The following is a 27,709-nucleotide window of genomic DNA, read 5'->3' as shown; positions in this document are numbered from 1 at the left end:
TTTGCAAAAAAATTTAATCCAGAATAACACTTAAATCATTTGAACACCACAAAACTACTTTTATACTACAGATTACTGACACCTCATGGAATTTATCTTCTGTTGGTTTGGTCTCAAAAATTATTTTTGAAAATAGCCCTGCAGGAAAACAAACATCAGAACTGTAACTGCACAGCATGACAAGTGTTTCTTGCAACAAAGATGTCTCAAATAAACCAAAATAAGCCACCATCAGCTTGACTGAAAGATTCTTTTTTTAAAATCAAGGATACAGTAAGAAGGAATGGATCTGTAAGGATAACTGGGCTGGCAGCACCAAGACACAGTTTAGACAACCTTCTTCTCCCACCTAGTGGCAAGAAGCAAAAAGAACAAGGTCTTTGGGAGTGCAAAGAATTTCCATTTCCTGGAGCACCTAGCCTTTCCTACTGCAAAGACAATGGTTTTACTTTAAACTACTTATATGGGGAAAATAATCTGTTATTTCATCATTTACATCCAAAGTCAAATCCGAAGCAGTCAGTTTGAAGTAAGAATAAACAAGAGATAAATAAAAAATTTTATTTACTGTCCTTTACATACAAAGTATCATTCCTCAGATGAAAATGTCTGTGAGAAAAGCAGTACACCCATTCTGAATCTCTGCACACAGTTTTTTGACAAAATTTTTAAAACAAAGTCTAAAAGTTTTGCAAAATGGCATTTTGGTTTTGACTAAAATTTTTAAAGCAGCTTTGAGGCATCAATGTCTAGATGATACTTTAATCACTATCTATTGAATTATTCAATAATTCAGACAATTATTCAGTATTTTAGAAAACTGTACATGGATAGAAGGTAGAAAAGAAGCCAAACAACTGAAGGTACAATACTTACAATTTTCAACAGATGGCACTTTACAGCAAGAAACCCATACTGTCTAATTGAAACAGAGCAAAAGCAACTGGAAGGCTGAGTGCACTGACGTGCCATAGTCTGCCACAGGGGGAAAAAAAAAACCTAATATCTTCAAATTTGAAGGCACAGTTCTATGAAACTGAAAGTACAAAGAAGGAATCTAAAGCTAAACAAAAACTGTGAACTAACATGCTATCTCAGATATTAACCACACTGAGATGTTCTTCACAAAGGTGAGATATTCCCACCTTCCTTGCTTCTCAGGCAGAACTTACAGCTTCACTCTTGCTGTAAGACAGCAAAGAAAAAAGGACCATCAAAATGTCTTTATTACTGCATACTGGCAAGGATCTAAGTAGAGGGCAAGCTTCACATTTTTAAAGCTAATTTATATAAGATTAAATCAGCAGCCACAATCAAGCAGCAATTACTATGCTAGACAAAAAAAAGTAATATATGATTTGTAAATCTTGTGAGGGTTTATAGATTAGATGTTGCCACCTAGGAATATTCACCATTGTTAAAATGACTCATGCCCATACACAGAAAATATACACCTAGAGTATCTCCTGCCCTCAGAAGCATGCAAAAAAAAAAAAAATCCTCAGACATCTGAGATGAATTCTTGAAGTGATATGACAAGTCTTAGAAAAAAACCCCCACATTGGCACACACACAACAATACCAAAAGATTTTACTGAGCATGATTTGTCCCAGAAACTTCACCTGAAATACAGAAAACCTTTTGTAAATCTTTCCTCTGCTCCTGAACACCATTAGGGACTCCACAGAGAGGTCTGTGGGACTGAATAAGTTCTCCCTTTGGCATTAAGCAAGGGAAAACTTCAGGCACAGGAACATACAAGAAAGGGCAGTGTTACACCTCTGGCAGGGCAAGTACTGAGCCTCCAAAATCCATGATAGCTACATTCTTCCTCCTGATTGTAAGCAAAAAATCTAGGCACATAAGGATCTCCTTCAGCAGTCAACAAACAAACAAGCAGCAGTGAAGATACAGCAGAAATGCAGCAACTACAGTAAACCAAAAAAATTCAATCCAGGTGTTGGCCTGGACAGACTTCAGAGCTCTCACAAAAGCACAGCTGCAATTTCAGCACATTTTTCTTCCTGCACTCAGATGCATCTCTTGCACAGATTAAAAACTCCAAGCTATTCATACAATTAGAATCAACAGATCCACATGCTTTGCCGTTGATTTTCAGACTGATCCATGATTTTGGTGCCAAGGAAAGCCTTGCTAATCTGGTACCTACAATGAGGAAGTTGTTTCCACACAGCTCCAGCCAGCTTCAACATCATAAAAATTTATGCCTCAATCCATTCATTTAGTGAGAGATTTCCATATATCTGATTCAGGCTGCTTCCAGTCTTCTCCTGTTAGTTCTTTCAGGTTCAAGTCTTTGAAAAACTCCAAACGATGACTGCAAACAGAAGAGAAATAAACAAAGTCCTAACTTCTGTAATAATCTGTAAGAGCAAAGACAAACTGAGAGTAATGAAATCAGAAAGAAACAGTCTCTTCACACAATTTCATCTGCTACTAACATCTGAAAAAGACAAGAGGTTTTTTTTGAAAGGGGTACTATACAGAGAATCCTTCTTAAAAGATAGTACAGCCATTCTCCAGTGCAATACAATAAATAAAAATAAAATAAAAATTCCATTTGTCACAGAATACTGATGTGCTTTATTAGCAATAGCTCAGATTTTTTTTAATATACAGTTGCAAAGCTTAATTTTTCTTAAATAAAGTAATTTATCTAAAATTTACTCATGTTGTGTGACAGGTTTCATAAGAGCTATAGTGTGTCCTCTAGAGCTGGTTCATTTATACAAAATGTCCAGGAGTAACAGGTTTTGCCAGATCATCTCAGCCTCACAGGCAAAGAAAATAAACAGGCCCAAAGCACAATTTAAAAATCCAAGTTCTCTGTTTTTTCTATTGATATGGGGTATCCTTTAATTCTATTTTTTGTGTTTAGTCTGCCTTTTCCATTTTTTCCACAGCATGGAACCATCTGTAGAGGTGAAAGCTTTCAAAACAGTAGGGGAGGAGCAAAAGAGACTTACTGGAAATGTATCTGGTCAAGTTATCACTAAATGGCACTTCAGGAGGAGCTGAAGTCAAGAAGGAAAAGTAGAACATCCTACCCATGATTTAGATGAGGAAGGTGATGAAAGCAGATACCCATGGTACTGAATGTGTAATCTTCTATGTCCCTAACATGGAAACCAAGCACTAATTACAGTGCCACACTGCTTTATACAAAATATAGCCCCAGTGGACCCAGAGCTAAGTACTACAACAAAAATACTAGGGCGGCACTCAATCCAAAAACCAGATCAGCTTTTTCAAGTATTCCAACAATAGTGCAACCCTTTTACAGAAGAGCTCATTTTATGCTTACAAATCTGGTTCCTGTCCCTCCTGCAGCTGGTGTGGAGGCACAGGAAAAAGTGCTTCATATTTTCTCTCTTCTCCTGAGCCATGAATTGCAAATGCATTGAACTTGTCAGTGCATGGTGGAAAATAACTCCAAGGAAGAAGAGTTTTACCCTCCCATTTGGTTTTCCTTCTGGTCACCTCAAACTCCAGAGGAAGTTCTTCCTGTTAAATGTAAGGAAAAAAAAATAAATAAGAGGTATTGGCTATCTTTAGATGAGAAAATAGGTAAATAAAAAACATTATGCATGTACTTGAGCACTTACTTTCCATGCTTTTCTTCTGCCAGAAAGCAGCAGCAGTAAGTACTGCCCATGGCTGTCAAAGAATCAGAGCAGTTTTCCTAAAATTATGTCGAGTTATTAGTGCATTATACCACCACAGATATGTACACTCCCCATACTGACACAATTTCTGTGTCTAGACCCCCTCACACATGTGCCACACAGGCATTAGAACTGCAAGTGTAAATTAACTTTTGGGATTTTATCAGTGCTGTACTTACGGGCAAAGCTCAACTTCCAAATACTGCTCAGTTCTGTCACTCAGAAAGAATGCTTCTACAACTGAAAAAAACCAAACCAAGCAAAAAAAATTAAAAAAAAAACAATCCCAAGCTGTCAGTATTTTATATTAACTACTCTGAATTATCCTGACATCTTCACATCCCATTAATGCAACTCAATTTTCACGGGTTTTGACCTGGGCCACGCCAGAGCCTGACTTGCTACTGACACAGTGACTACAACCCAAATATTCAAAATGCTGTGCCACAATTCCAGCTTCAGAGCTCTTATTTTTAGTTGCTGTGATCACAATGAGCTTTATAAAGTACTGTACTGACTTTATTAGCTTTACCAATTCCAGTTTTGAAAACACTCACCTTGATGCAGCAGGAAAATGAGGGAAAGAGGATCATACATTCAGAGCAGGGCACGCACCCCACAACTAAAAATGTTAAATCTCAGAAATTATAAGAAAGCATTTAGCTCTTCAATGGTTTTTCCTTGTAAATGGATATTTTGGACAGGGGATTACTTCCAGGTGTACTTGAAAGCTTCATATGACATTTGAATCACATTTCAGGAAAAGAAAGTGGTGTTTCTCATGTAAAATTACAACAGTGCTTCTCACAGCAATGGCATTATTAGAAAACTTCAGTTAGAATTATGATATGACTGATATCTTTATTTATTTTTACTCAGCATAAAGTATGCTTTACTAAGCATAAATATGCTTTACTAAGCATATTTATTATAATAACATCAGAGGATTTCAGTAGAGCTTGAATCATTATATGTCAATAATCAGGAAGTAAGGAACTGCTAGAAATATTCAATTCTTGCATTACTCAAAGCAATGGGTAAAAGTGACAGTATGGACAGGAAAGGAGAAAATACCCAGCACTGCTATGAGAGTTTTCCCCATTTCATTTAGGTACAATTTGAACTGCATTTCACAAGGTGAAATTTGTGTGTTTCACACCTTCCTATTCCTCAAAGGATCTTTGGAAAAATGATTAAAATACTTAACTTCTTAAAGCAAAAGTGGAATCAGTCTTTAGGATTTCACTTCTCCTTCCACAAGGGCATTTAAAGATATATAAACCACAAAGTTATTTTGATACCCAACTACATCAAGCCTCTGATAGTTCACAAGTTACATCAGTAACCCAAAAACTAAGTTTGAGTGCATATACTATTGACAGGATCAGGAAGTCAACATGAGAAATATTGAAATCAACCCAGACCACTGAACTCCAGTTTTGGGAGTTTTCTTGTAAAAAACAACCATCACAGATTAGGAAGTCTCTTTAAGAAAAGACCAGGCATATCAAATACAGAGGAACATCAGTGCCTACAGAAATCAGATATATTTGCAGAAGGGTTTCACTTACCCTCATAGTCCCAGAGTCCACCAAAAGGTTTCCCTGGCTCCCCGGGAGGTGCTGGGGGGTCATTGAAGAAAGGAGCACGAACTTCCATCAGCAGCCCTGCACTATCCGGCCTCAGCCCAATTGTGACCGGCTCGTGGCTCACAGGCAAACCATCCCACGTGTGTTCAATGCGAAATTCCATCTTCAGGCACTACACGGCTGAAAAAAGAAAAAGTTCTGTCAAAGATCTCACATTCCAGCTCCGCAGGAATTGCTCTTTGGTTGCCCAGGAGGAAAAAACAAACAAACAGTACAAAGTCAATTACCAAATCATGTTTATAGACATCAGATCTGAAACAAACTAGCTTTTGTAACAAAAACCTAACAATGTTACCTAACTGTGACAATCAACAGTTACATAAATGCTGTTTTTCATAGTTTTTATAGCCGCAGGGTTACAAATGACTCTGAAGTCTTATTAAGCTTAAAGCTTTTCACACATACATCTAAATAAACACCTTCCAAAACCACCAGAAATATTTATGAAGAAGACAGATAAACAAAACGGTCCCCACTACAGGAATTTAGAGGATTTGGTAACATCAGAAAGACTGAGGGGAAAAATTTAATGTTTGAGACATAAGGAAAGGAAGCAAGTAGCTAAAGCTTCCATTTGCAGTCACTGCCAATCAGCCTTCCCTTAAACACCTCCAGGGGCGGTGGGCAGCTCGTTCCAAAGTCGAATCACCCTTTCTGTAAAGAAATTACTCCTAAAGTCCAACCTGTCTCTCCCAGGTGCATTCTCGGGGGGTGTCCTCTCCTCCTGCCGCCGCTTCCCCGGGTGAAGTGGCCGCTCCCGCCCGCCCACAGCCTCCGACGGCCGGAGCGCTCCGCGCCGCTCCCGCTTCCCCGCTCTGCTGCTCCGGCCACAGCCTGCTTGTTTTTCCCGAAGGGAACTTGCAGCGCCGAAGGGAACTTTAAGCACCCATCCCTAACCCACGGCCCCCCAGGCAGAGTCTAACGAGGCGTTCCTCCCACCCGGCCCCAGGGCCCCGCCATGGCCGCTCCCCACGTGACGGGGGCGGCGCTGGCGGCCGGGCCCGGCCCTGCCCCGGCCCTCGGCGGTTGTGAGGCTCCTCCGCGGGGCCCTGCGGCGGCTGTGGCTCCGCTGATACCGGGGTACCTCCTCACCGAGCGGCAGTGCTGGCAGCGGGGAGGAGCGGAGCGGAGGGGCGGCTCTCCCTGCTGCCCCCGCCCCGGGGCACCGGCGGGTGAGGGGAGCGCGTCCCGCCCCGGCCCGGCGAGCTCCGGCCGCCTCCCCTCCTCCGGCGCGGCTCCGGCTGTCCTCCCCTCCTCCGGCGCGGCTCCGGCCGCCTCCCCTCCTCCGGCGCGGCTCCGGCTGTCCTCCCCTCCTCCGGCACGGCTTTGGCTGTCCTCCCCTCCTCCGGCACGGCTTTGGCTGTCCTTTTCTCCTCCAGTCCGGTTCTGGCTGTCCTCCCCTCCTCCGGCACGGTTCTGGCTTTCCTTCCTCCCCTCCAGCCGGACAAGCGGCTTTCCCCCCGGGGCTTCGCGGAGTTCGCTCGGGGGAGGCTGGGAGCGAGGCACGGCCGGGTGAGTGTGGGCACTGAGGGTTTATATTCGGGAGCAGTGCGAAGGTTTGTGTTCCGTGGGTTTTTCCCAGTGAGGGAAGTGCTTTTAGTTAGCGAAACATCAGCGATTAATAGCTGCTAATGAGGGTGATGGCCAAAAGCACATGAGGTTTTGTATGAATGGGTCTTTAGTTACGAAACCGCAGTGTGAAAAATGCGTATTTTATGATTGGCTTTTCGCAGATATTAAAATGAATATTATATGTGTCGTGTTAGAAAGTTATGCTGTGTTAATTTTTTTGAGTAGTGGTTTAGGTTGTAACAATAGGTTAAAATGGAAACTATATATGTGAGATATTTTTTTAAGAAAGGAATGAGGTACTCGCACCAGATAGCAGCCGCAGGACACCTAAATCTTTCAGAGAAAAAGAATTTATTGCTCCATTATCAGAAGAAACTAACTTCTTCCTGCCTCGATCAGCCCTGAAGACACCATCAGGATTAAGAGGAAGAAGCTGACACTGCCCAGACAGAATCCTGTGTTTGAATGGAATTTATGCATCCTGTATGGTGTATGAACATGCAACAGGCTATTGCTTTTTAGGGTTAACCCTCTGTTAACGTGTGTCCTTTTTCGGGCTTATTTTGCCCAGAAAAATATACCCAGAGGTCTGTAACTCTTTGTTTTTATTGTCTCGTGTTGTCCTAATGACAATTGTTCAAACTTTTATTACACTAATTATATTACTATTTTCATAACTATTTTATTACTATTAACTGTAAAAATTTTAAAAACAAGTGGTTGGCATTTTTCACACACAGGGTTTCCTACGCTTTAGAAAGCTCTCTTGCCAGTTATTCCTGAAATTTGCTTTGTGCACTAAAATCGGTATTTTTAATTCTGTGTAACTTGATGGATTTAATATAACTTAACATGACTTAATCAGAGTACATCTGAGTTACTCACCAGCAAAATAACTGGCCAGACAAATTTGCTTCTGCTGAGTTTGTATTCCTGGGAGCTGGAGATGGGGTAGGTGCTTTGTCCCAAGGAATGTCGCTGTCCCTAATTAGTGCTGCAGGAAAATTTGGCAGCACAGCAGCAGCAGCAGGAGCAGGTCACAGTGCATGCAGCGTTTGCAGCTCCATCACTCAGACCTCAGAATTTCTCTGGGTATCAAGTTCCGTGTGGTGGCAAAGGTGAAAAACCAACTTTTGATTCCAAGGATAGCAGAAAAGCTTCTGTGTGAGATAACACATGCATTCTGGTTCAAAAATCATTATCTCTCTTGGGCTTTGCAAGAGTGTTTATTATTCTGTGATGTGAAAAATTATGTTTTTTCAAATCTTGGAATGTTGCCTTTTTGTATATATTTCTTTTGGCTGTTTATTTTGTAAGTCTTTAGAATCTAAGTAGAACTTGGACTAAATTCACTGTGAAATCACAGAATAATGAGGTTGGAAGAGATTTCTAAGATCATCGAGTCCAACCTGTGCCCTACCACCTCAACTATACTACAGCACCAAGTGCCATGTCCAGTCTTTTTTTAAACATATCCAGAGATGGTGATTCCACCACCTCCCTGGGAAGAGCATTCCAGTACTTTATTATTCTTTTGGTAAAAAAAAAATTTCCCTTTCCTATCAAAGAACTTAATCCTTTAAAGAAAAAATTATATGTTTTCACAGTTCAAGATTTGAAATTGACTTCTATGCCAGCTGAGCCCGAAGTTGTTTTAGGCTTACTCTGAACCTGATGCATGAATTAATGTTTCCCTTGCTTCACAAATGTGAAATCAGAGTTGTAAAACACTGAATGTGTGCAATGCATCTGAAATGAGATTCTCTGAGCAGTATTATACTTAATGTTGTAGAGTGTTTGTCCTGTTAAATATGTAGCTGTAAAGAAGGTTGAGTTTTACCTGAATTGTTTTTGAAATATTAGTAACCAGACCTACAAATAATAATCCTCTATTCCATTCCATACTTTTGTGGTATATGCTGAACTTTTTTCAGGATGTATTTACTGCTTTACTGTTGAAAGTGAGCTTCTATAAGTGATGTTTAAAATCTGTCCCTTTTTGCACCTGTGGCATCTCAGGTGTGCATCCTGTGGCTTGTAAGAGCAGCAACTCTGCCCTTCCTCTTTCCTAACATTCCTTTGCTGTTACCTCCTTCTGTGCCCACTGTCTTTTTCCTGTGTTTTCCTTTAGAAGTTTAGAACTAGTAAAAGAACCATGGGATGTGTATCAACAAAAATAGGCAAGAAGTTGTTTAAATCAAAATAGAGCCATTGCATTCCCAGCTTCCTTTTTCTTTGTTACCCATTGCAGTTACAAAAGCGTTACTCAGATTCTTACAAAACAGAGCCAAAATAATTCTTAAAGAAAACAGAATATAACAGGAATTGAATTTATTATTATTATTTTTATTATTATTATTACAGTTCCTATAGATTTTTTCAAGTCCTGGGGTTGTTTTTTAAACAGTTGTGCTAAATAGAAGAATTTTAGAAGCTTTTTTTTTTGCCCTTGAAGCATTATATTGTTAAACATATTTCTGACTGCCAGTTCCATTTATTTAGATTGAGACCTGTGTTATAACCATGATTCTCAAATGTGGTGTTTTTCAGATCAGAGGCTAAAAATGGCACTTGGACACTCTGAAACCAGTGAGGTTCTGAGAATTACTGCTGAGCAGGTATGTGAACTCAGGCATGGAAGTAGTAAAACTTTTTTTGATTATGTTTTGTCATAAACAACTTTCAAATCATGGAGCACAACTCACTTAAGTGTTGCCTGGCCCTGTTTTGGGTCCTTCAAAAAACTCCCCTAACAGTGAACTATGGTATTTTTGGTGCATTTCCAAAAGTTTTATCCCTGAAAAAGCACTTGATTTGTAATTCAGTGCACTTTTTCACTTTTCTAAGAGACTGGTCTCATGTTGGGCTAGCTTTTTGTGCTGGGTGCCATAAGCCTGTCTGAAAGCTTGTGCAGAAGCTCAGGCTTCATTGCTTTCCTGTTGCTGAGATGCATGGAAATGAACCAAGCACTTACACAAACCCATGGTTGTTCTTATAAGATTGAGTTGATTTTCCCTCAGATGTAATTATGCTTGAAATCAAAGCATGTCCAGGGGAAAAAAAAATTAATTTTTAATATTGGGGCAGCACTCAAAGTTTTTTGAACATAAATCTGAAAGTGATTCTGTGGCATGTTGTGTACAAATTACTGTACAGACAGATTTGGGTCTCATATAAAAGTTTAAAACCACATACATTTATCTGCAATTACTAATGAGTAAATTATTATTCCAATACAGGAACATGCCCTTGGTGGTGATGGCACATCAGGATTCAGGATGATGGACCAAAGGTAACTGATTCCAAGTGATAATTGGGAATACTGCAGTGTATTTGAAGGAAATTGTCATGTGCTCAGAGGAGTGTAAATATCCAGGTGAACTGGGTCTTGTATACATCTGTCTGTAGAGGTCTTACTGTAAAAGTTGGTTTTAGGTGGTATTGTGTTTATTCAGTAAGTTAAATTACTGACTTTGCTACCACAAGCTGTAAAATAAAGGATAAAATATGAATAAAGGAATTTCTGGTCTAAGTTCTGAGAGAATAAATAGAAGTTCTGGTAAGATTGCACTGATCTAGGTAACACAGGTAACTGCTGTCTGTTGAGATTGGGGGATGTTTTTAAAAATGGGTTTTTGACACTCTTCAACTAACAGTTGTCTATCAGTAAATAATTTCATCATCACTGTAATTTTCTCTTACAAAAATAACCTAGATTTTCTTGTTAACTTTTAATATAGAATTTTCAGAGAACTGCTTTTAGTTATGAAAATATTAGGACGGAGAATGTATATAAGTAGAACTACAGTGTTCTGCATTGTCTTTTAGGCCATTTTTGCTATTGGATGTGAAAGCAGCAATGAAGTCTAGTCTTTTAATATTTGGTATTCTGTGTGAATCAATGAAATATATTAATATTGTATTAATGGTCATTTATTATTTCCCATAATATGTTCTATTTCTGTTATGTAACACCCTTGCTGTTAACGATCATTATTTAAAAGTAGTGATTAAATTTGTTCATTTGATTCTGGGGAATGTTGAGCTTGGGACTCAAGAAAAGTGACTGCTCTGTTCTGGCCTCTAGATTAAGAATTCTTTAAAACTAGTTAATTATCTGAGCATTTCAGCATTTATGAGACTCATTCTGATAGTGTTTTTCAATTTCTTAGCTTGTCAGCTCTAATTACAGAGTATGGAAAACAGGTGGAGGAAATGAGAGAGCAGCTACAGCTTTATCAGGTATGGGCATTCCCTACATTTCAGACTGGAAATTTCTCCTTTTAGTGCTATGAATAGGTAGGGCACTAGTTTTTGTCATGCTTCACAAAGCTGCTGGACTGCAGGCTGCCTCAAGGGGATGAATGGAGAGCTTTTGTGAAAAGGTTGGGAGATTGTCCAGATTGCAACAGTGTAATCCTGGGGGTTGAGGTGGAAGGGATCCATCTTCCTTTCACATCACTGAAAACATAAGTGATATTAAAACTTTTGGTACACAGAAAGCAATTTTTGCTTGTGATCTTCATGCAGAAATTACACACTGCTTTTGGTTTAATGCCCTTAATTGGTTTGATCTGTCCATCATAAGGATTTTGCAAATAGTCTTGCAGCTTGATCAATTTTTGGACGCAGCAGAAGCACTATGGCTTCCTTGCACTAGCAAACAAAACATCCAGTTTGGTTCATGTAACTGGAGTTTCTTCTCAGTTAATTGCTAAACTTTCTTCAAATGCTTGCAGCTTAAAAGATGAGTTATCCATTCTACCCCTAAAAACTTGAGTTAATTAAAAATCAATCTGTAAAAGCCATAAGAATTTTAAAAGGTTAAGTTTAATGTCTGTAATAACCTCCAAATGCTGAGGTGTAACAGAACTTGGCAGCCATTAAATTCAAGTGGCATCCTGTGACTTGCCTTAGAAAAGCAATTGACTTTCATTTACTGTATTGTGCTGGACTGAAATGTCCATCTTTTACAGTGTCAGTCAGAAATACAGGATGGCAGTGTTACCAGAGTTTGTGTCACTTAAATGAGTGCTAACTCTTGAATGTCTTTGTGTCAGGCACAAATGGGTGGGATGAAGAAAAAGTTGGAAGAAGTAACCAAGGAAAATGAAAGGTAAATAATTGTACTGCCATGTTGCTACTACTGTTTCTCATGATTTCTAAACATTAAAAAGCTTTTTTTTCCTAGAACCTTGATATCTTCGAAATCTTCTACTTAGTAAATTCAGGAGCCTAACATTAGAGTCTTGAAGTGCTTAATACAGATTACAGCACCAGATAGAGGAGATTTTACCATGTCACTAAAAGAACTAGATGTGAAACTATTTCAAACTGTTCATTTTGTTTATAGAACATAACTGAATAGATTTAAATTTAAATTTGACTTGGAAGGAAGTAGTATGTTCAGGTGAAAGGCGCAGTACATTTCAGTTGTTTAAAAAATCCCTTTTAAAGTAATACCTTGCTGAACTTAGTTCTTTGAATTTCAGGCTGCATGCAGAGTTGAAAGAGCCTCTTGAGAAGCAACTGGAGGCTCTTCCTTTTGTGCATCTGGAAACTGATATTCCTGCAGGTGAAGGCACAGTGAGAGCCCTTCAAGAGGAACTACAGCTGGCAAAGCAAGTGTGTGAGATGAAACATTTAGATTGTTTTATTTCTCTTGTTGTGCCTTGGCAGATTAGGGGAGGCTGTTTTATTTCTTGAATCAGAAATCATTTGGTCAGAGTTCCTTGAGGCTGTTTTGAGCCCCTCTTGAACTTAAAGATTAAAGAAACTTCTTTCCTAGATTCATAAAATAATTTTTAATATTAAATTTTAAAAATTTTAATAATTTTTAATATTAATCGGTAATTTTACCTAGTTGACTTGATCTGTATGTCAAATTCATGATCAGCAACTCCATGAAATATTTTGTTCAATTCAAGCTTTTTGTAGCAACTTGTCATGTTAATCAAAACTATTGTAGTGTGATGTGAGGAGGGAAGTGTGGGATGTAGAAAATAGTATCTAACTGAAAAAATACAAGTGAATTTTGTGCAGTTTATTACAATATACCAATTGAATTTTGATATTTGAATAGTGTCTATGCTGTAGGCCTGCCTTAAAGACCTGTGAAAGTTTGAGCTCTTCAAAAAAAAAGGGCAAAAAACTGGAATTGGAATTTGAACTTCCAAGCATGTGTTTTTCTGCACTTGAATTTAAACTTTAAAATATGTGCAGAGAAAAGTATAGCTAATGGCATTTCTTCAAAATAGAAGTGAAGACCTATCTTTTTAGACCATGATAGATGAAGATAAATGTGCTGTAATAGAATATTGTTCTGTAAATTAGGAGAGAGACCAGGCAGTTGAGCGCTGGCAGACGCTGTCACAGGAGCACGACCGGCTTCAGCAGCAGTACCAGGAGCGCCTGACCAGAACACACGTTCTCATAGCTGAGAGGAAAAAGCAGAGTGTAATTCTCACTTATTTTTGTTCTTTTTTTCTTTTTCATATACATATATATGTACACAAAATAGCCATGTGCATATAAATAATCCTGTGTTTGAATTGCGCTGTCGGAAATCTTCAGGACAGTTAAACATCTGGAAAAGTTGCTTAAGATTTCTGAGTTCTGAGGGAAAAGTCTTTCTTTATCTGTTCTTCTTTGAATAGCTGGAAAAGTAGTCACCATTTCTTGCTGTTATTCAGTGAAGAAGTAAACAGGTGAAAAGTCATGTACACTAGTCTTTGTCTAATGCTAGCTTGTGTTTAGCAGCCTCTTTCTCTTCTGCTGAGTCTGGGGAAGACCTTTCAGGAAATTCTTAGAAAAGCTGTTCTTCTCTGATGAGCTATATAAAGATGCTCAGTGTGTTATAGAAACTTTTATGTACTTTGCTACGTGTATTTCTAGGAGAGAACATACAAATTCTTTTAATATTTCTTCTCTATTTTCAAACACACTTGACTTGTGGGCACAGCTAGAGCTCATCTCAGATACATTTTTTTACTGATTTTTGGGTTTTTGTAGTATTAAGTTCACCTTGGCAATGTGATCTTTTCTGAGAAACAGGATAAGTGTCTGTGCAGCTGTTGCACTCTGTCAAATTTCATAATGATTTCAAGGAATAGTTAAGAGGACTCTGATCTTTGTGTGGCTCCAGCTTTCTGCTCCTCTTTCTAATATTAGATTATTTTTTGTGTTGTATTGTCAGTTACTAATAACATACTCACAAAGGAGAGTATAGAGAGTCATTGGTAGCTGTTGTAGGGCTTCCAGATTCCACTTCTTATTAGTAACTAAATTTTTGGTGCATTTTAATGCCACCTTGACAAGAACGAGGCTAAACAGCCTTTTATTCTTGAATGCTACTTGTCTCCCAGAGAAAACAGCTCTTCAGTTAAATTTTTTTTTTTTTAAGTTTAGCTTTCAATGAAGGAGCAGCAAACAGCTGTCAGAGGTAAATAGAAATAAGTAAGATCAAGTAGAATTGGAATTGACAGAAGGCAAGGAGGAGAGGGGACATCATAAGGACTGGATGTAGAAGGTAAGGGAGGGGCAGAAATAGTTCCTAGCATATCCTTGGCCTTGAGACTGTTAGATAGCATAATTAGAAGACACTTCAGTCCTCTCTCTTCTCTGAAGACACCTGGCATGCTGCAGATGCTTTTTCTGAGTTATGCTAATTCTCCTAGAATGATGGAGTTCACATTCAGAGACTCAAGAACTTAACTGAGTTGTGTTTTTTAGGGATAATCCTGTATGGCAAAGAACAAATTAAAATGTCCATAACAGGCATTTTTTAGTCAATGGATGCATGTCTGTTATTTTGCTTAACTAAAATGCTTTTAGTAGCACCACAGTCTGTGTGACTCTTTAAAAACTCTGTTCATGTGTCCTTTCATGTTTTTATAGAAAGTGCATGTGAGGTTTGGAAGGAGGCAGTTTGTGACCCAGGGAAGATTAGATAAATTGTTCAGTAGTAAATCTAATTTTATGGGGTACGAGGTCAACAGCTAAAAACAATCCACCTGAAACCTATGAAGACACTGAATTTCCTGCTACATGTATAGGTTTTTATTAAATGTTTTCAGTTGACAATGAAGCTTTCTAATTATTCACTCTTTCTGACTGTAATAATTGTAAGAAACTCTGAATTCTCTTTTTAGGATCAATTGAGTAGCATTCAGCAGCTGACTCGCCAGCTGCACATGGTGAGTAAAACCTTCTGAACAGTGAACTAGTAATTTATTTCTTTTCCTAATAGACCCTCAGAGTACAAAACCAAAGCAAAAAGGCCTTCACACATACCTGGTGCCACTCAAATTTGCAGACTTCACTATGTGGCTAGTGTACTTCACACATGTCTTCACAAAGGAAACATTTCTTTAAATTATGCCCTCTAGCATATGCTAGCTCTCTCTAGTTTTTATCCATTCCTGTTTTGTTTCTGCTGTCTTCAGTGTATCTGTCACCTTTATGCACATTTTGCTGAGCTCTAATAACCTTCCAGTGCTTTATCCACATCCTTAGACTGTGAGACTTCTTAGTTAATAAGCTTTTGCCTAGGCCTTCCAAAATTGAAAGTTTAAATAGAATCTCTCAAGTAGTTTTTTGTTGAAAAATTGAGGTGAAAGAGGGGGTGAGGTTTTTGACTGAGCAGCTTGTTTTTGATTCCTGTATGATTTTTTTTGAGTGTTTGTTTTGAATACTGGCAAAAAGACTCCTAATCCACTCCAACAGTCTACTCTTGTTTTTATCACTGAAGTCTTTTTTCCTCACATCAGAGAAAAGAGTTAAGACAATATTTAAGATAAAGATAATCCATTTGTTTGCATTATCCAAAAAACATTTGGTACCATCTGTTACCAAAAGGATAAAGATATCATGGGATAAAGCATGAAGCCCATTCTTTTTTTTTTTAAACTAACAAACTGAAAAATAGGAAGTGAGGAGACATGTTCATTAGTCACGTTTTTTATTGTGGTGAAACAGCTGTGTTTCCTAGATGTGCTCAGGTTGGAGTTGTTCAACATATTTATGCATGCTCTGGAAATGAGATTCAGTATTGAGGCAAGAGGGTTCACTGCTGATGTTAAAATACTTAGGGTAGTAAAAACTGAAGTAAACTGCAGAAATTTGCAGAAAGATCTCATTGATTATGTGAGTTCATCTGTTATTTTGTTGTTTTTAATGAAACCAAAATAATAGATCTGGGCAAGATGGGGTTTTTACTTTGAGTGCTCTATGGTGGTCTTGAAATGAACTGTTTGCACTTAGAATAGGTATTTCAGAAGTAGGAAGTGCCTGAAAACAATTCTTAGCAACAGTTAAAAAAGCAAGAACATTAGCAATTAATAGGAGAGTGGGGAGAAAAGGAGAATATTGTGCATTTTGAATGCTGCCTGCCATTGTGGTCATCTTGACTATCTCAGTGTAAGGCATGTGTAGCATTTTCAATACTATAATGCACATGTTACAAATATCTCTTTATTTTGCAGACCAATCAGCAATTTCTGAAAACTGTGACAGAACAAGACGTGGAACTAGAGCAGCTACAAAAACAACTGAGGTATAAACCAGGCAGGTTAAAAAAATAATTAACATATTTTCTGTAGCTTTTCCTGACCTGCTGCTGTGTCCTGGGTCTTGGTTGTACTGCAAGCTAATTTCATCCTCAGAGTTCAAATGGTTTCAATAACTGTCTCTGAAGTTTGCTAGACATCATTAGTGTTATGGTAACATATTTCCAGTCAGTGTTGTTTGGTCCAGCTTTTCCCTGAAATAATCAACATTTGACCTTTGATTTAAAAGAAAAGAAACTGTCAGTATCACATCACAATTGATTTTGAAGATAGGCTTTCATTAGAATACAGTTTGCTCAAAAGCCAGTTACATGGTTACTCATTACAGTTCTGAAATTTGAGTGTTCAAACAAGCTTCCAACTTTTTTTAATAAAATTTACTTTCACCTCTTATCAATAAAGAGCTCTAAACCATAGGTTCTGTGGAAGTTAAAGGTAACAGAAGTGTTAATTACATTCCTGAAGTATATCCAGAGAAAGAAGAAATAATATCTGTGACACAATTTCATAATTGTGGTGTTTACAGCTGAAGCCTATTCAGTGCCAGTTTACTGTGTCCCTTCTCTCTTTTAACTAGTGATAGTTGATGTCAAATTAAGATTTTATTTCATTCAACAGTGGATTTATGAACTGAGAGTAAAATAAGAAATTCAGTCATTATCCATCTCTAGTTCCAGACACTGATTATGCTCACCTTCCTCTTAGATCACCCTAAAGTCCTTGCACCCCTAAAACCAGTGTTTTACTCCCAAAGTTAATGGCAGTAGCTCTGTCTGGCCCTAAGAAGTGCTGCAGTGTTTCTCCAAGAAGTCTGGAATGTTTTCACCAGTTGCTTCTATACCATGAAGCTGTAGTCTACATGGATTATATAGCATATGGTGAAGACATTTCTAATCCTTTGAAATGTTTTCCATAGTTTTACATGATTTATGGTACTAGAGTACTAAGTCAGGAAATGCAAAAGTAGATTTAAAAAAAAAAAAGCAATTTGTGTGTTAGAGAATTGAGGTTTAAATTGGATTTGTATGGCCTGGATAAAAAAATAAATTAAGAAACTTGGCTTAGCTAGGGCATGGATCTGCATTTCAGACTCTTAAAGCTCTTACACAGAGATAACTTGCCAAGATTAGTTTACAGGTATATTGTGCAATAAAGAATAAAAGCTGTATCTTTAGAATCAATTTGTTGCCTGTAAAATGCAGACCTCTTAATTGGATCAGAATCTGAACTTGGTTGTTAAAATGCATTGTTAATACTTAAGGTGTTCTAATATTTTTGACCTTTTTATGTTTTTCTTATTTTTCCCTTCTTACGCTGCCTTTTGAGTTTATACTTTGTTTTACAGCACTTCTAAAATATTTTGCAGGAGGCAATTTAATTTCTTCCTGAATTTCCAGTACTTCTTGTAGGAGAAAGATGCAATGTTTCAGATGGATTAAGGTCAAAGTTTTGGATCTACACTGAAGACCGTGCGTTTAGGAATAATGTTTTTGTTGTAGGTTTTTGCATCTTAAAGAAATTGGAACCAAATTAACTTTTCCAATTAACTGGGCTGAAATAAAGTATTTGCTGTAAAATTGCTTGGATTATGTATACTTTTCTTAAGATTTTGATGTGGATACAGTACTCTAGACTTTCATGCCCTTAATTCAAAATCAGTATTTCTAGAAGAAATATTTACATGAAGTTGATTGTTAAAAGTATGAAATATTTTCCAGCTCTTTCATGACTATTGGTGCTGCAGTTTGCATGAGCTAATCTAATACATGTTTGCTCTCTTTTACCTTTATGATAGAGTCAGTCATTGGTTTTTAAATTTAGCCTGATATGCAGCCTGAAAAATTGGGTTACACCCCAGGTGAAGGCTCTCTGTGTCTTTCTGTTCCCACGTCAGAGGAATGGGAGGGTTGCTTTTTTCAACAGATTTTTCTACTGAGGATGAAGAGCCCCTAGTCATTAATATGATTCACCAACTGTTTCTGGGGTTTTTTTTCCCTCTTCTCCTTCAGCTCACAAAAACTATACAGATTACAAAGCACATCAGCTGAATTCTTTAGAAATGTATAATGATTGTTTTAATTCCTGGTCCTGTTGCTTTAAAAAGTAAAATCTAATTCTGCAAAAGATTTCTCTATTACATATCTGTGACTAATTATGCCTAAGTCATTGAATTACTTGAAGTTTTTGACTGCCCATTCCTTCTTTAATCTATGCATACACCTTCCTTATAATCTGTGAAGTAATTTCCACAGGACTTTTGGAATTTGGTATTCCTCTCTCTCTCTGTGCCACATAGGGAGAAGGGGAAAACCTCTTCTGCCCTGTGAGAACAGTACTGTGGAATTTTTCTGCTCTTCCCAGCTATTGAGCCATTTTTTCCTCCTCTATTATAACTGTTTGGGTTTTTTATATGCAGGCAAGCCAAAATAGATGGGCAGGCAGCAAATGCTAAGCTTGAAGAAATGATGGCATTGAAAGAGAAGCTTCAGAGCCAATTGGAGAGAAAGGTATTCTAAGAAAGGAATCATTTCTGTTGCAACTGAGTGGACAGTCATTTTCTAAATGCTGCCATTAAGTGAACTGCAAGTTGTTATCTAGATTGTTTTATGTTACTATATCTTTATTTTGTTCAGCTCAAATCAGGTCTGGATAATACTTTCATTCATTCCAGGAAGAAGACAGGATGTCTGCCCAGGAGAGAGAAACAGCATCTGACAAACGCTTGCAGCAAATGCAGTCTAACATAAAACAGTTGGAAATAAGGTAAAGAGAGCTCACTGTGTGTTACTAACAGAATACATGCAAAAATTTATACCCTGGCTCTACAAAAGTAGAGGGCTTGTCTGTCCTTGCATATTTTATGGCACACATGTTAGGAAGTAACAGAAATCTTTTTGATGATCCCTCTGAGGCTCTCTTGTCCTTTCTCATGCCTGCCAATACTGACAATCATAATTAAACAATAAGAATTCCTGAGCTGTTGTGAAATTACCAGTGGTTTTCTTTGTCTAAAACTATAGCTGCAACTTCATTGCCCACATCCAATTATTCAATTCCTCCACAGAGGAAAAATTTATTTCTTCTGGGGCTGTTCTGTTCTGATTTAATATAGAACATTTTCAGTGATGTATCCCAGGATATCACTGGCATTCTTCTAAGGATCTTCTGAGATTAGATATCCGAGTTAACTCCTATAATTCTGTTTCTTTCTAGGACTTGATTGATCATCAAACTCAAAGCACTCTGTCCAAAAACAAGGAGAAAACAATGCAATTTGGGCAATTTATGAATAGATACTTACTAATAGCTCAGTTTGAAAGGACCAGTGTCCTGATTGACCATCACATTGTCCAATTTCTACTGTCTTGTAGATTGTGTGTGACTGTTCAAGATGCTGAACGGCTGAGAACAGAAAAAGTAGCCCTGGAGGAACAGATCAGAGAGCTTCAGGCCAAGGCTGCCAGTCTAGAAAGTGAGACATATGATGCTGTTGCAAAAGTCCAAGATTGCATACAGCTCTTGGAAGAAGCTAACCTGCAAAAAAGTCAGGTTAGTCATTGGATGAAGGCGTTTCCTAGAAATCAGGATATTTAGTATACACAAGCTAGTTTCTTTCATGTCTGTTGTGCTAAAATTAGTCATGCACAGAGAGCAGCCTGGGATGTGACCACTCATCACTCAGATTTGTCATACAGTATATACTTCAAAGCATATATTGAGTGCCTGGATCAAGGTCATCTAAGTGATAACATTGTACCTAAACATGAATATTCCAAAGTTTTTGGCAAGAGTTCAGAGTTTCTTACCCAATACTGGTGTCAGGAAAAAAAAGGGGAAGGTTCTGTTACAAATTTATAACTGTTAAAGACAAGATATAGGAAACAAGGAAAGTGCAGAGTCATCAACAAAGAAACCTAGACATGTGGAGGGCCTTAAAAGAAACTTTTGTGTACAATGTGTGATTAAACTATCATAGAAAATCGTTTGTGCCAAAAATATTGATATGAAAACATGGCTCAAGGAGCCAAAACAAAGCAGACAATTCTTAATTTACTCCTCTGGCTTAAACATGCTGAATTTTCTCAAACTGGGAAGAAAATTCAATGAACATAAGGAAAAAAGATAATGTTCAGTTAATGAACAGAATAAAAACCATTCACATTAATATATCTGTTAACACTTTGTGTTTCCAATTGTTTTCTCCTTGCTCTGTAGGAAATTGAGGTGGAGATTTTGCTCTGGGTTCCTGTGCTTTCTTGTGTATAATTCCATGCTCAGGCAAAATCTCCAAGTCCCAGTAGAAAAAGGCATCTACTGACACTAACTCTTTGTGTGGTTCTGATTTACAAGAATGTGCATTTAGTGCCACATGTGTTCAGTGTCAGTGTTACTGAGTCTCAGTGTAAAAAGTAAAAGGGAAAAGAAGGTGTCTTTTGAGCAGTGTGGATTTTTCGCTTGATGCTCTTAGTATCACACTGAAATATCAGTCATATTTCATTTTGTTATTTCTCTTCTAGGCACTCTTTGGGGAGAAACAAAAAGAAGAAGAGATCAAAAAACTGCAGGAGGAAATGTCTCAACTTGCAGAAAATACTGCTGCAAGAATTAGAAAAGAAGTAAGTTATGCTGTTCAGAAAGATGGGAAGATTTTTTGGTTCTCCTCTGGTGCATGGGCATCACAAGCAGTTTTCTCACAAGAGTTTGGATAAAATAAGTGGCAAGGCAGCATGCTGACAGCACCATCCTCTTCAGCATTCATTGTCCAGACGTGTTCTAAACAAGAAGCAAAACTGTTGGTGTCTCTGCAGACACTGGCATGGAGAAGGCTGCACTGTGAAGATGTGAATGGCACTTGTGGTGTCTTCATTTGTGCTTTTTTTCTCCTAAACGCCCTCAGTTAAATAGTGTGGATTAATAATAATTATTTATGTCATAAGAGCTGCCAGTTATTGCAGTCCCAGGTATTTTCATGCTTTATATACATGCACCACCTCTATACTACATATATGTGTCAAAAAGCAAGATGGAAAAGTAGTTTGTGGGACTAATTTTGTAGTTTTGCTTTGGTTACAGGTAGACACTGCCAAGAGGCAGTGTAACATGCAGGTTTCTCGGCTGACAGAAGAAGTTTCAGCTCTTCAGATGGTATGGAGTTGAGTGTTAAAAATATTTTCAGTAGGAAAACATTCTAAGACTTTAACTAAGACTTTTGCTGAAATACTTCCACTAGAATTCAGTATTTTAGGTCAATCAATGTGTGATTAATGAGTAATTGTGTAGGACAGTCCTCTCTTGTTGTACAGCACATTACATCCTGCATGTCTCCAGAGATGAATTCACAGGCATTTTGACAGTGAGATCTGTGCTCTAGAAAATATTTCCCATGTGATGGCACTTCTTAAGTATCCCTGTTTCTTTCAGAGATACACTGAACTCAGCCTTCCATGCTTATCTGTAGTTGTCTGTGTACAACGGAAAGCTGATATGAAAGCTGAGGAAGTATCCTAAGAGAAAGTCTGTGGATCACAGATATCCTATTTCTGAATGAACCAGGAACTTGTAAGAATTTATGCAGGTGACCAAAAGAATTCAGTGCTCATGCACCTATTTATGCATTAAATTTATTTTTATAAGGTGTCATTTGATGTGTCTTGGTCTTTATATTGAATGATACTATAGAGAAAATAATGAGTAGGAAAATAAAATCAAATGCATCCATGGCAGCAGCAAGAACTGCATTTACACTGGGTGATGTTTGGCTTCAGTACTTCTCGATTTTTTATTCTGATTTATTAAATCTTTTTTAAAAATTGCTTTTATGAAAAGGAATGTGGAGAAAAACAAAGTCAAATTGAACGAGCCATTAGAGAAAAGAGAGCAGTGGAAGAAGAACTTGAAAAGGTAAGGCAATTTAATGTATTTTACATCACATTTAAGATCTCTTTACAGAAGGAAAAATACACAGATTTTTTCTCCATTTTTCATGCATTTCTCCGTTAATTTCTTATTTTATTTTTGAGTAGATTTTCCTAATTGTAAATTTTCATATATTTACTTTAAAGGTTGTTTGCATTCTTTTTTTTAAATACAGAAGGTCTTTTAAAGCTGCAACACCAAACTGAAAGTTCTTTGAAAAGTGTCAAAAGTAAAAGAGACATGTTTAGCATAACTAGAAGAATACTGGATGCTGGTACATATTCCAGTTAAGATCAGTAGACAGAAAGCAAAATAAATGTCTGATCAGATCCTTGGAAACTTTCCTCTTTTTCAAGTGGCAGCAACAATGTTAGAAATACAGTTTAATTTTAAATCATGGGAAAAGAGGGTGCAATGAGGAGTAAACTGACATTAAGTTTACTCTTCAGATTTACAGGGAGCACAGAGAGCATGAATCTGACAGTAGGAAGCTGGAGCAGCTGCATCAGAAGTATTTACTTGCAGAAGCTGCCAAGGATGACCTGCAGAGGAGTCTGCAGGTGACACAAAATAAACTCAAACAGCTGGAAATGAAGTAAGTGATGTTACAGATGTTTACAGAAGTAAGACGAGAAAGCAGTGGGAATTACTTGGACTATTTAAACTTTTCAATGTGTGTTGTTAGGGCTTTGTCAAATCTTTTTATTCAGTAACAGACATGGTATCAAGATACCATAATTGTGAAACCAAGATTGATTTTATCAATTTCATCATCATGATAAAGTTCTTAGCTGATTTGTGGATAGCTCCCAGTCTACTTCTTTCATTCTCTGGTTCAGGAGTTGTTCAGTTCTTCAGTTACAGCCAGACTTTCCCTCTCTTTTAGCTCTGAGGAAGAGAAATCCCGCTGCCAGGAAGTTATCTGTAAATTGCAAAGCACTCTGGATTCAGAAAGAGAAAAGAGTTCCTTTGTCAGTGAACAAAGGCTAAAACTTCAGCAGGAGAATGAACAATTGCAAAATGAAATGGAGGGTTTGAGAAAACTGGCAGTAGAGGCTCAAAAAAAAGCTAAAATAAAGGTATGTTTTTTTGGTTTTTTTCTTTGTAATGCAAGGCTAATATTTGCTTAGTAAGGCAGCAGCTCTAAGAAAAAAGCAAAAAATGTTTAAACTAAGATTGAGAGTTTCAGTGATGCTTCCTGGTTGCTGCTTAAAAGTAGTTTTATTGTTGCATTGTGTGTCCTCAGAATTCATGGGGGACTCAATCTCTGCTAATGAAATTGTATTTTAATGTGTATTAAATTCTCCTTGATCAGAAGACCCCAAATGTCCTTTGCTTTAAATAATAAGCAATGAATAGATTAAATAATGCAACTCCCAATCTTTGTTTATTTATTGTCTCTAATGTGTCAGAAATCTTTGTCTGTCTGACTTTCTGCCCACAATGTTCCTCTGTTTGTGTGTCCTTCATGATGACAGGGCAGTCAACATGGTGGACACACAAATAATAAATAATTTAACAGTGTGGCTGTCAGACATTGGCTCTTGTTTTCTGGGCAGAGGAAATTCTTCTCTATGCTTAGCTGCAAGCAAGAGTACTAGCTGCAAGCTGCTTTGTTCTTTTTGAACATGTTCCATTAAATGCCCCTGAGCAGGCTGCAGGTGGGATAAGGAATCAGTAGTAACCTCAACAGATTCAGGGTACCTGTGGCTTCTGGAGGGAGGAACAGCTTTCATCCTTGATGTGCTTTCTGGGAGCTGGTCCTTCCCCTCTGCAGTGTAAGATACCAAAGAAAGGGACCTGTGGATCTGGAGCAATGAAAACAACCTCAGTATGCAGTTTTACAAGATGTGAGTGGGGACCAGCTCAAATTTGGCTTTCACTTTGCACTACAAGATAAAAAAAGCTGTGAAATTGAGCAGGGACTCTTGTACAAGTCCAGAACCCTTTGCTTAAACAAAGGATGAAAATCTTGTAACAGAGAGGTGGTGGATATGAAGCTCAGAAAGCATATACTTAATCTTTGTCTGTCTCATTTTTAATCAGGAAGGCTTCCATTACAGTCACAGATAAGATTCACTGCTTGATTTCATTTCCCTCTGATGTACAAAGGGTTGCAGATGCAGTTATGAAACTCCTAACACATTTAGCTAGATGAAAAAGAACCAACTTGTTTCTGTGGAGAAAACACAAGGGAGAAGAATAAAGATTACTTACAAAAATAAGCATCCACAGCTCATTATCCTTATTGTCAGTTGTCCTATTTGCTTAAATTGGCTTTGGGAACACGTATCTCTGAGTATATAATTAGAAGTTTAATTATTGTATCTTACACACTTCCAACAAATGTTTATAAATTTAACTCGGGCGTTGTAAAACAAATATTAAAAAAAAAGGTAAGGAGTGAGAGATTTGATTGTGCTGGATTTGTGGGGTTTTTTTAGATAAGCACAATGGAGCATGAGCATGCAGTGAAAGAACATGGCTATGAAGCTCGACTCAGGGAGATGGAGGACACCAGTCACAAGTCCACCACGGAGCTCAGACGTCTCTTGGTAGCTCAGCAGAAAGCAACAAACAGGTGGAAAGAAGAAACAAAAAACCTCACTGAAACTGCAGAAGCCAGGATCAGTAAGCTGAAGTAAGTGCAGTTTTGTTCTCCTTCTGCAAAGTGTGGTTCAGATACTGTTTGTGAAAAATTTGTGGTGGAAAACCGTGAAGGGCAAACCATCCAGACTCAAAGATGTGCTTGCAGCAAAACAAAGAGTGATCTAAACAGAACCTGTGATCCTCTCTGAAGTTAGCACTGAAGGAAACTTTCACTGTTTCATTATCTTGTTGATAATGTCCGAGGTTTTGTAATGACAAAAAGTAAATGGAATATATTCCTTTTGATTTTTCTCTTTCAAGATACAGCACACTCAATTTAGACAATTTTAACTTTGGATTATGAGAATTTCTGTACCTCTTCAGAAAAGCCATAACATCAGTTGTGGAGTGAATCTCCAGACTTCTAAAATAGACTGGACAAAAGCCTCTTGGAATGTACATCTAATGTGCTCTTCTGAGCAGTTATAAATGAAGATAAAAATGGGTTGTGTAATTCTCCTAAGGAAAAATATGATATAAATTTTTCTCTTAATTCATCCCCATTTCTAAGCTGATGCTTTTAGAATAGAAGAATATTTTAGAATATTACTAAAAGAAAAAGAATAGAAGAATATATTAGAATATTTAGAATATTGTAGAATACAAGAATATTTTCAGTTTTGCAAGTGTCCCCTGTGCTTCATCTCATTTCTAGGCTCAGGAAGCACTGTCAGATAGCTCAAGTAGGCTATTAATCTGAGATTAAATTAGCCTGGTATTTTTATAGAACTGCAGAGAAGTTTATGTCCTCAAAATCTCCTCTTCTTCAAAATTGGAGGAAGTTGACACACTGGTCCACAAAAACTAGGAAGCCTTATTTCATAAGTCTAATTTCTTTAAAATTAGTTAGGAAGGAATATAGCATTGCATTACCTTTCAGTGGGTTTGAGAACAAAAATTCAGGTTATGTAGCTCTATTAACTTGATAAATTTGAAGCAGCCCTTTAATGACTTAGAGTGATGCACTCATGTGGTTCTTTGCTGAGTGATTTTAGAAGTTGCTTTGCTATCATGTTAACATGGAAGCAAAGCTTTTCCCTATTAAAACTGGGAACCTGTGAATTCTACCTTTCCTTTCCTTTGGGGTAGTCTTGGGTTTTTTTAATGTTTTATTACAAATGTAATGCTTTGCATATTCTCAGCTTCAATCATATTTCCAGTTTCCTGTGCAATATCTGTAGTTACAGTTTCTGAAGCATAGCTTGGCTGTCAGAATTCCAGTGGTGTGAGTGGGATTAGAGCCCAGCTCTCTAAACACAAGCCAGGAAGATCCACCTTGCCACTATTGTTAACCTGGATATCCCTCTTTGCAGTGAAGTGTGTGCTCATCTTAACCTTCCCTAAGCAAACAGTTACAGGGGGCTTTTTACCTTATCTGTTCAGATACAGGCTGGCTTTATTTTCCCTTAAAACCTCCTGCATTTTGCCAAGGTTATTATTAAACAGTTCTTTAGGAAAGGGAAAAGTCTCTTTCAGAAGACAAGAGTATTGAGCTTATGAGACACTGGGAGCTGATTCACTGACAGTTTTAGTGGTGTAGTTTCACTGTATGTAATTAGCTGGCTCTTACTGATACCTTCTTAGTATCTTTTGTAAATGCAGTAACTGGGAGAAGAAAATTATTTTGCAGTCTTTCATGCTAAGGTAAATTTTAGCTCTTAAACTCGTAGTTTATTTTCTGTAAAACAAAATACAAAACTTCACAGCTGAGCCTCTAGGTTCATCATTAGATCCTGGATGTGGTTCAGCAAGTTCCACTTAAAAGGAGAAAATTGCAGACTTCCAAAATAATTAAAGTTATCTGTGATATAGCTGTTTTCCTTTTAAAACCTTTACTCTGTTCAGTGTTAAAATGTTGTTACAGCAGACCAAAAGATTTAGACCTTATTTTTCTGCAGCAAAATGCTGACATAGAAAATACAAGGAAGTCTGCTTTGTGAACCTGGATGAAAAGTGGGTAATAAATCTTGAAAATGTCCCTGTTTATGTGACTGCAGTAGATATTTTGGTGCAAGTCTAAAAGCTAAGTCAGTTACTTTATGACATGGTTTTGTGTGTTATGCCTTTTCATACTGTATAAGCTAGAAATAGAAGTCTTTATCAGGCATTTGCTCTACCTGGCAAGGCAGCTGGCAACAGACACAGGAGGGTTGTCATTTAGACTGACATCAGGAATTTGGTGTTAAATCTGTGCAGTGATGCTCTGATATCATGGTGAGAAGTAGTCTAACTGAAGCTTATCAGTATTATCTGGAAATTTTAAAGCCAGCTTATTTTTCACTTTATATGCATTGCCAGACACTCAGCAATGTAGTGCAAAATGCAGTTGGTGTGAAGATCAGCACCAGAATTTACATTGTAGTAGTTATTCAGCACAGAAGTCCTTGCTTATACTATAAATGTATAATTATCATATTTCTTTTCATCTATCACAATAACATTTTGACTGCAGGTACAGAGGAGCAAATAGCTTCTTATTGTGTTGGGAGCTAAAATCAAGTTGCTGATTATTTAAAAAGCTGAATAATTTTGCAGCAAATGCATTTATCAGGGAAATTTCACTAAGAACACAAAATAAGACTGATACTGGTAATGGATTAATTAATCTATTGTTAATTAAATGCTGTGTTTGAAAGGTCTCTTGAGGCTAATGCAGGAAATGTTCTCACC

The 27,709-nt window shown here is 37.6% G+C and overlaps 2 protein-coding genes across 4 annotated transcripts in view; one reads left to right on the top strand and one right to left on the bottom strand.

The window, feature by feature from the left end:
- Positions 1–547: 547 nt before the first annotated feature.
- Positions 548–6,268, bottom strand: C4H4orf33 (chromosome 4 C4orf33 homolog). Its single transcript, XM_059843784.1, has 6 exons — positions 6,020–6,268; positions 5,259–5,456; positions 3,867–3,927; positions 3,628–3,679; positions 3,327–3,526; positions 548–2,339 (listed from the first exon to the last, which is right to left on the bottom strand). The coding sequence occupies exons 2-6, from the start codon at positions 5,437–5,439 to the stop codon at positions 2,240–2,242; spliced, it is 594 nt and encodes a 197-aa protein (XP_059699767.1). The 5' UTR covers positions 5,440–5,456; positions 6,020–6,268; the 3' UTR covers positions 548–2,239.
- An 11-nt stretch (positions 6,269–6,279) lies between these two features.
- SCLT1 (sodium channel and clathrin linker 1) overlaps positions 6,280–27,709 on the top strand; it is a 30,185-nt gene continuing 8,755 nt past the window's right edge. For 2 of the 3 annotated variants that reach the window (XM_059843781.1, XM_059843782.1), the window contains exons 1-18: positions 6,280–6,508; positions 9,459–9,526; positions 10,148–10,200; positions 11,081–11,150; positions 11,969–12,024; positions 12,401–12,533; positions 13,242–13,364; positions 15,059–15,103; positions 16,391–16,461; positions 18,891–18,981; positions 19,146–19,237; positions 19,846–20,023; positions 20,992–21,090; positions 21,548–21,619; positions 22,301–22,375; positions 22,840–22,985; positions 23,277–23,469; positions 24,835–25,031. In XM_059843781.1, the coding sequence (XP_059699764.1) occupies positions 6,295–6,508; positions 9,459–9,526; positions 10,148–10,200; positions 11,081–11,150; positions 11,969–12,024; positions 12,401–12,533; positions 13,242–13,364; positions 15,059–15,103; positions 16,391–16,461; positions 18,891–18,981; positions 19,146–19,237; positions 19,846–20,023; positions 20,992–21,090; positions 21,548–21,619; positions 22,301–22,375; positions 22,840–22,985; positions 23,277–23,469; positions 24,835–25,031 (1,976 nt within the window). In that variant the 5' untranslated portion in view covers positions 6,280–6,294. Of the gene's footprint in view, positions 6,509–6,629; positions 6,849–9,458; positions 9,527–10,147; positions 10,201–11,080; positions 11,151–11,968; positions 12,025–12,400; positions 12,534–13,241; positions 13,365–15,058; positions 15,104–16,390; positions 16,462–18,890; positions 18,982–19,145; positions 19,238–19,845; positions 20,024–20,991; positions 21,091–21,547; positions 21,620–22,300; positions 22,376–22,839; positions 22,986–23,276; positions 23,470–24,834; positions 25,032–27,709 lie in introns of those variants that run through there. The other variant, XM_059843783.1, reaches the window with a different exon arrangement.

The sequence above is a fragment of the Haemorhous mexicanus genome, chromosome 4 (assembly GCF_027477595.1).
Source record: "Haemorhous mexicanus isolate bHaeMex1 chromosome 4, bHaeMex1.pri, whole genome shotgun sequence".
NCBI lineage: Eukaryota > Metazoa > Chordata > Aves > Passeriformes > Fringillidae > Haemorhous > Haemorhous mexicanus.
The sequence above is the reverse complement of the archived record's forward strand: the minus strand, read 5'-3'. Positions and strand labels throughout refer to the sequence as shown.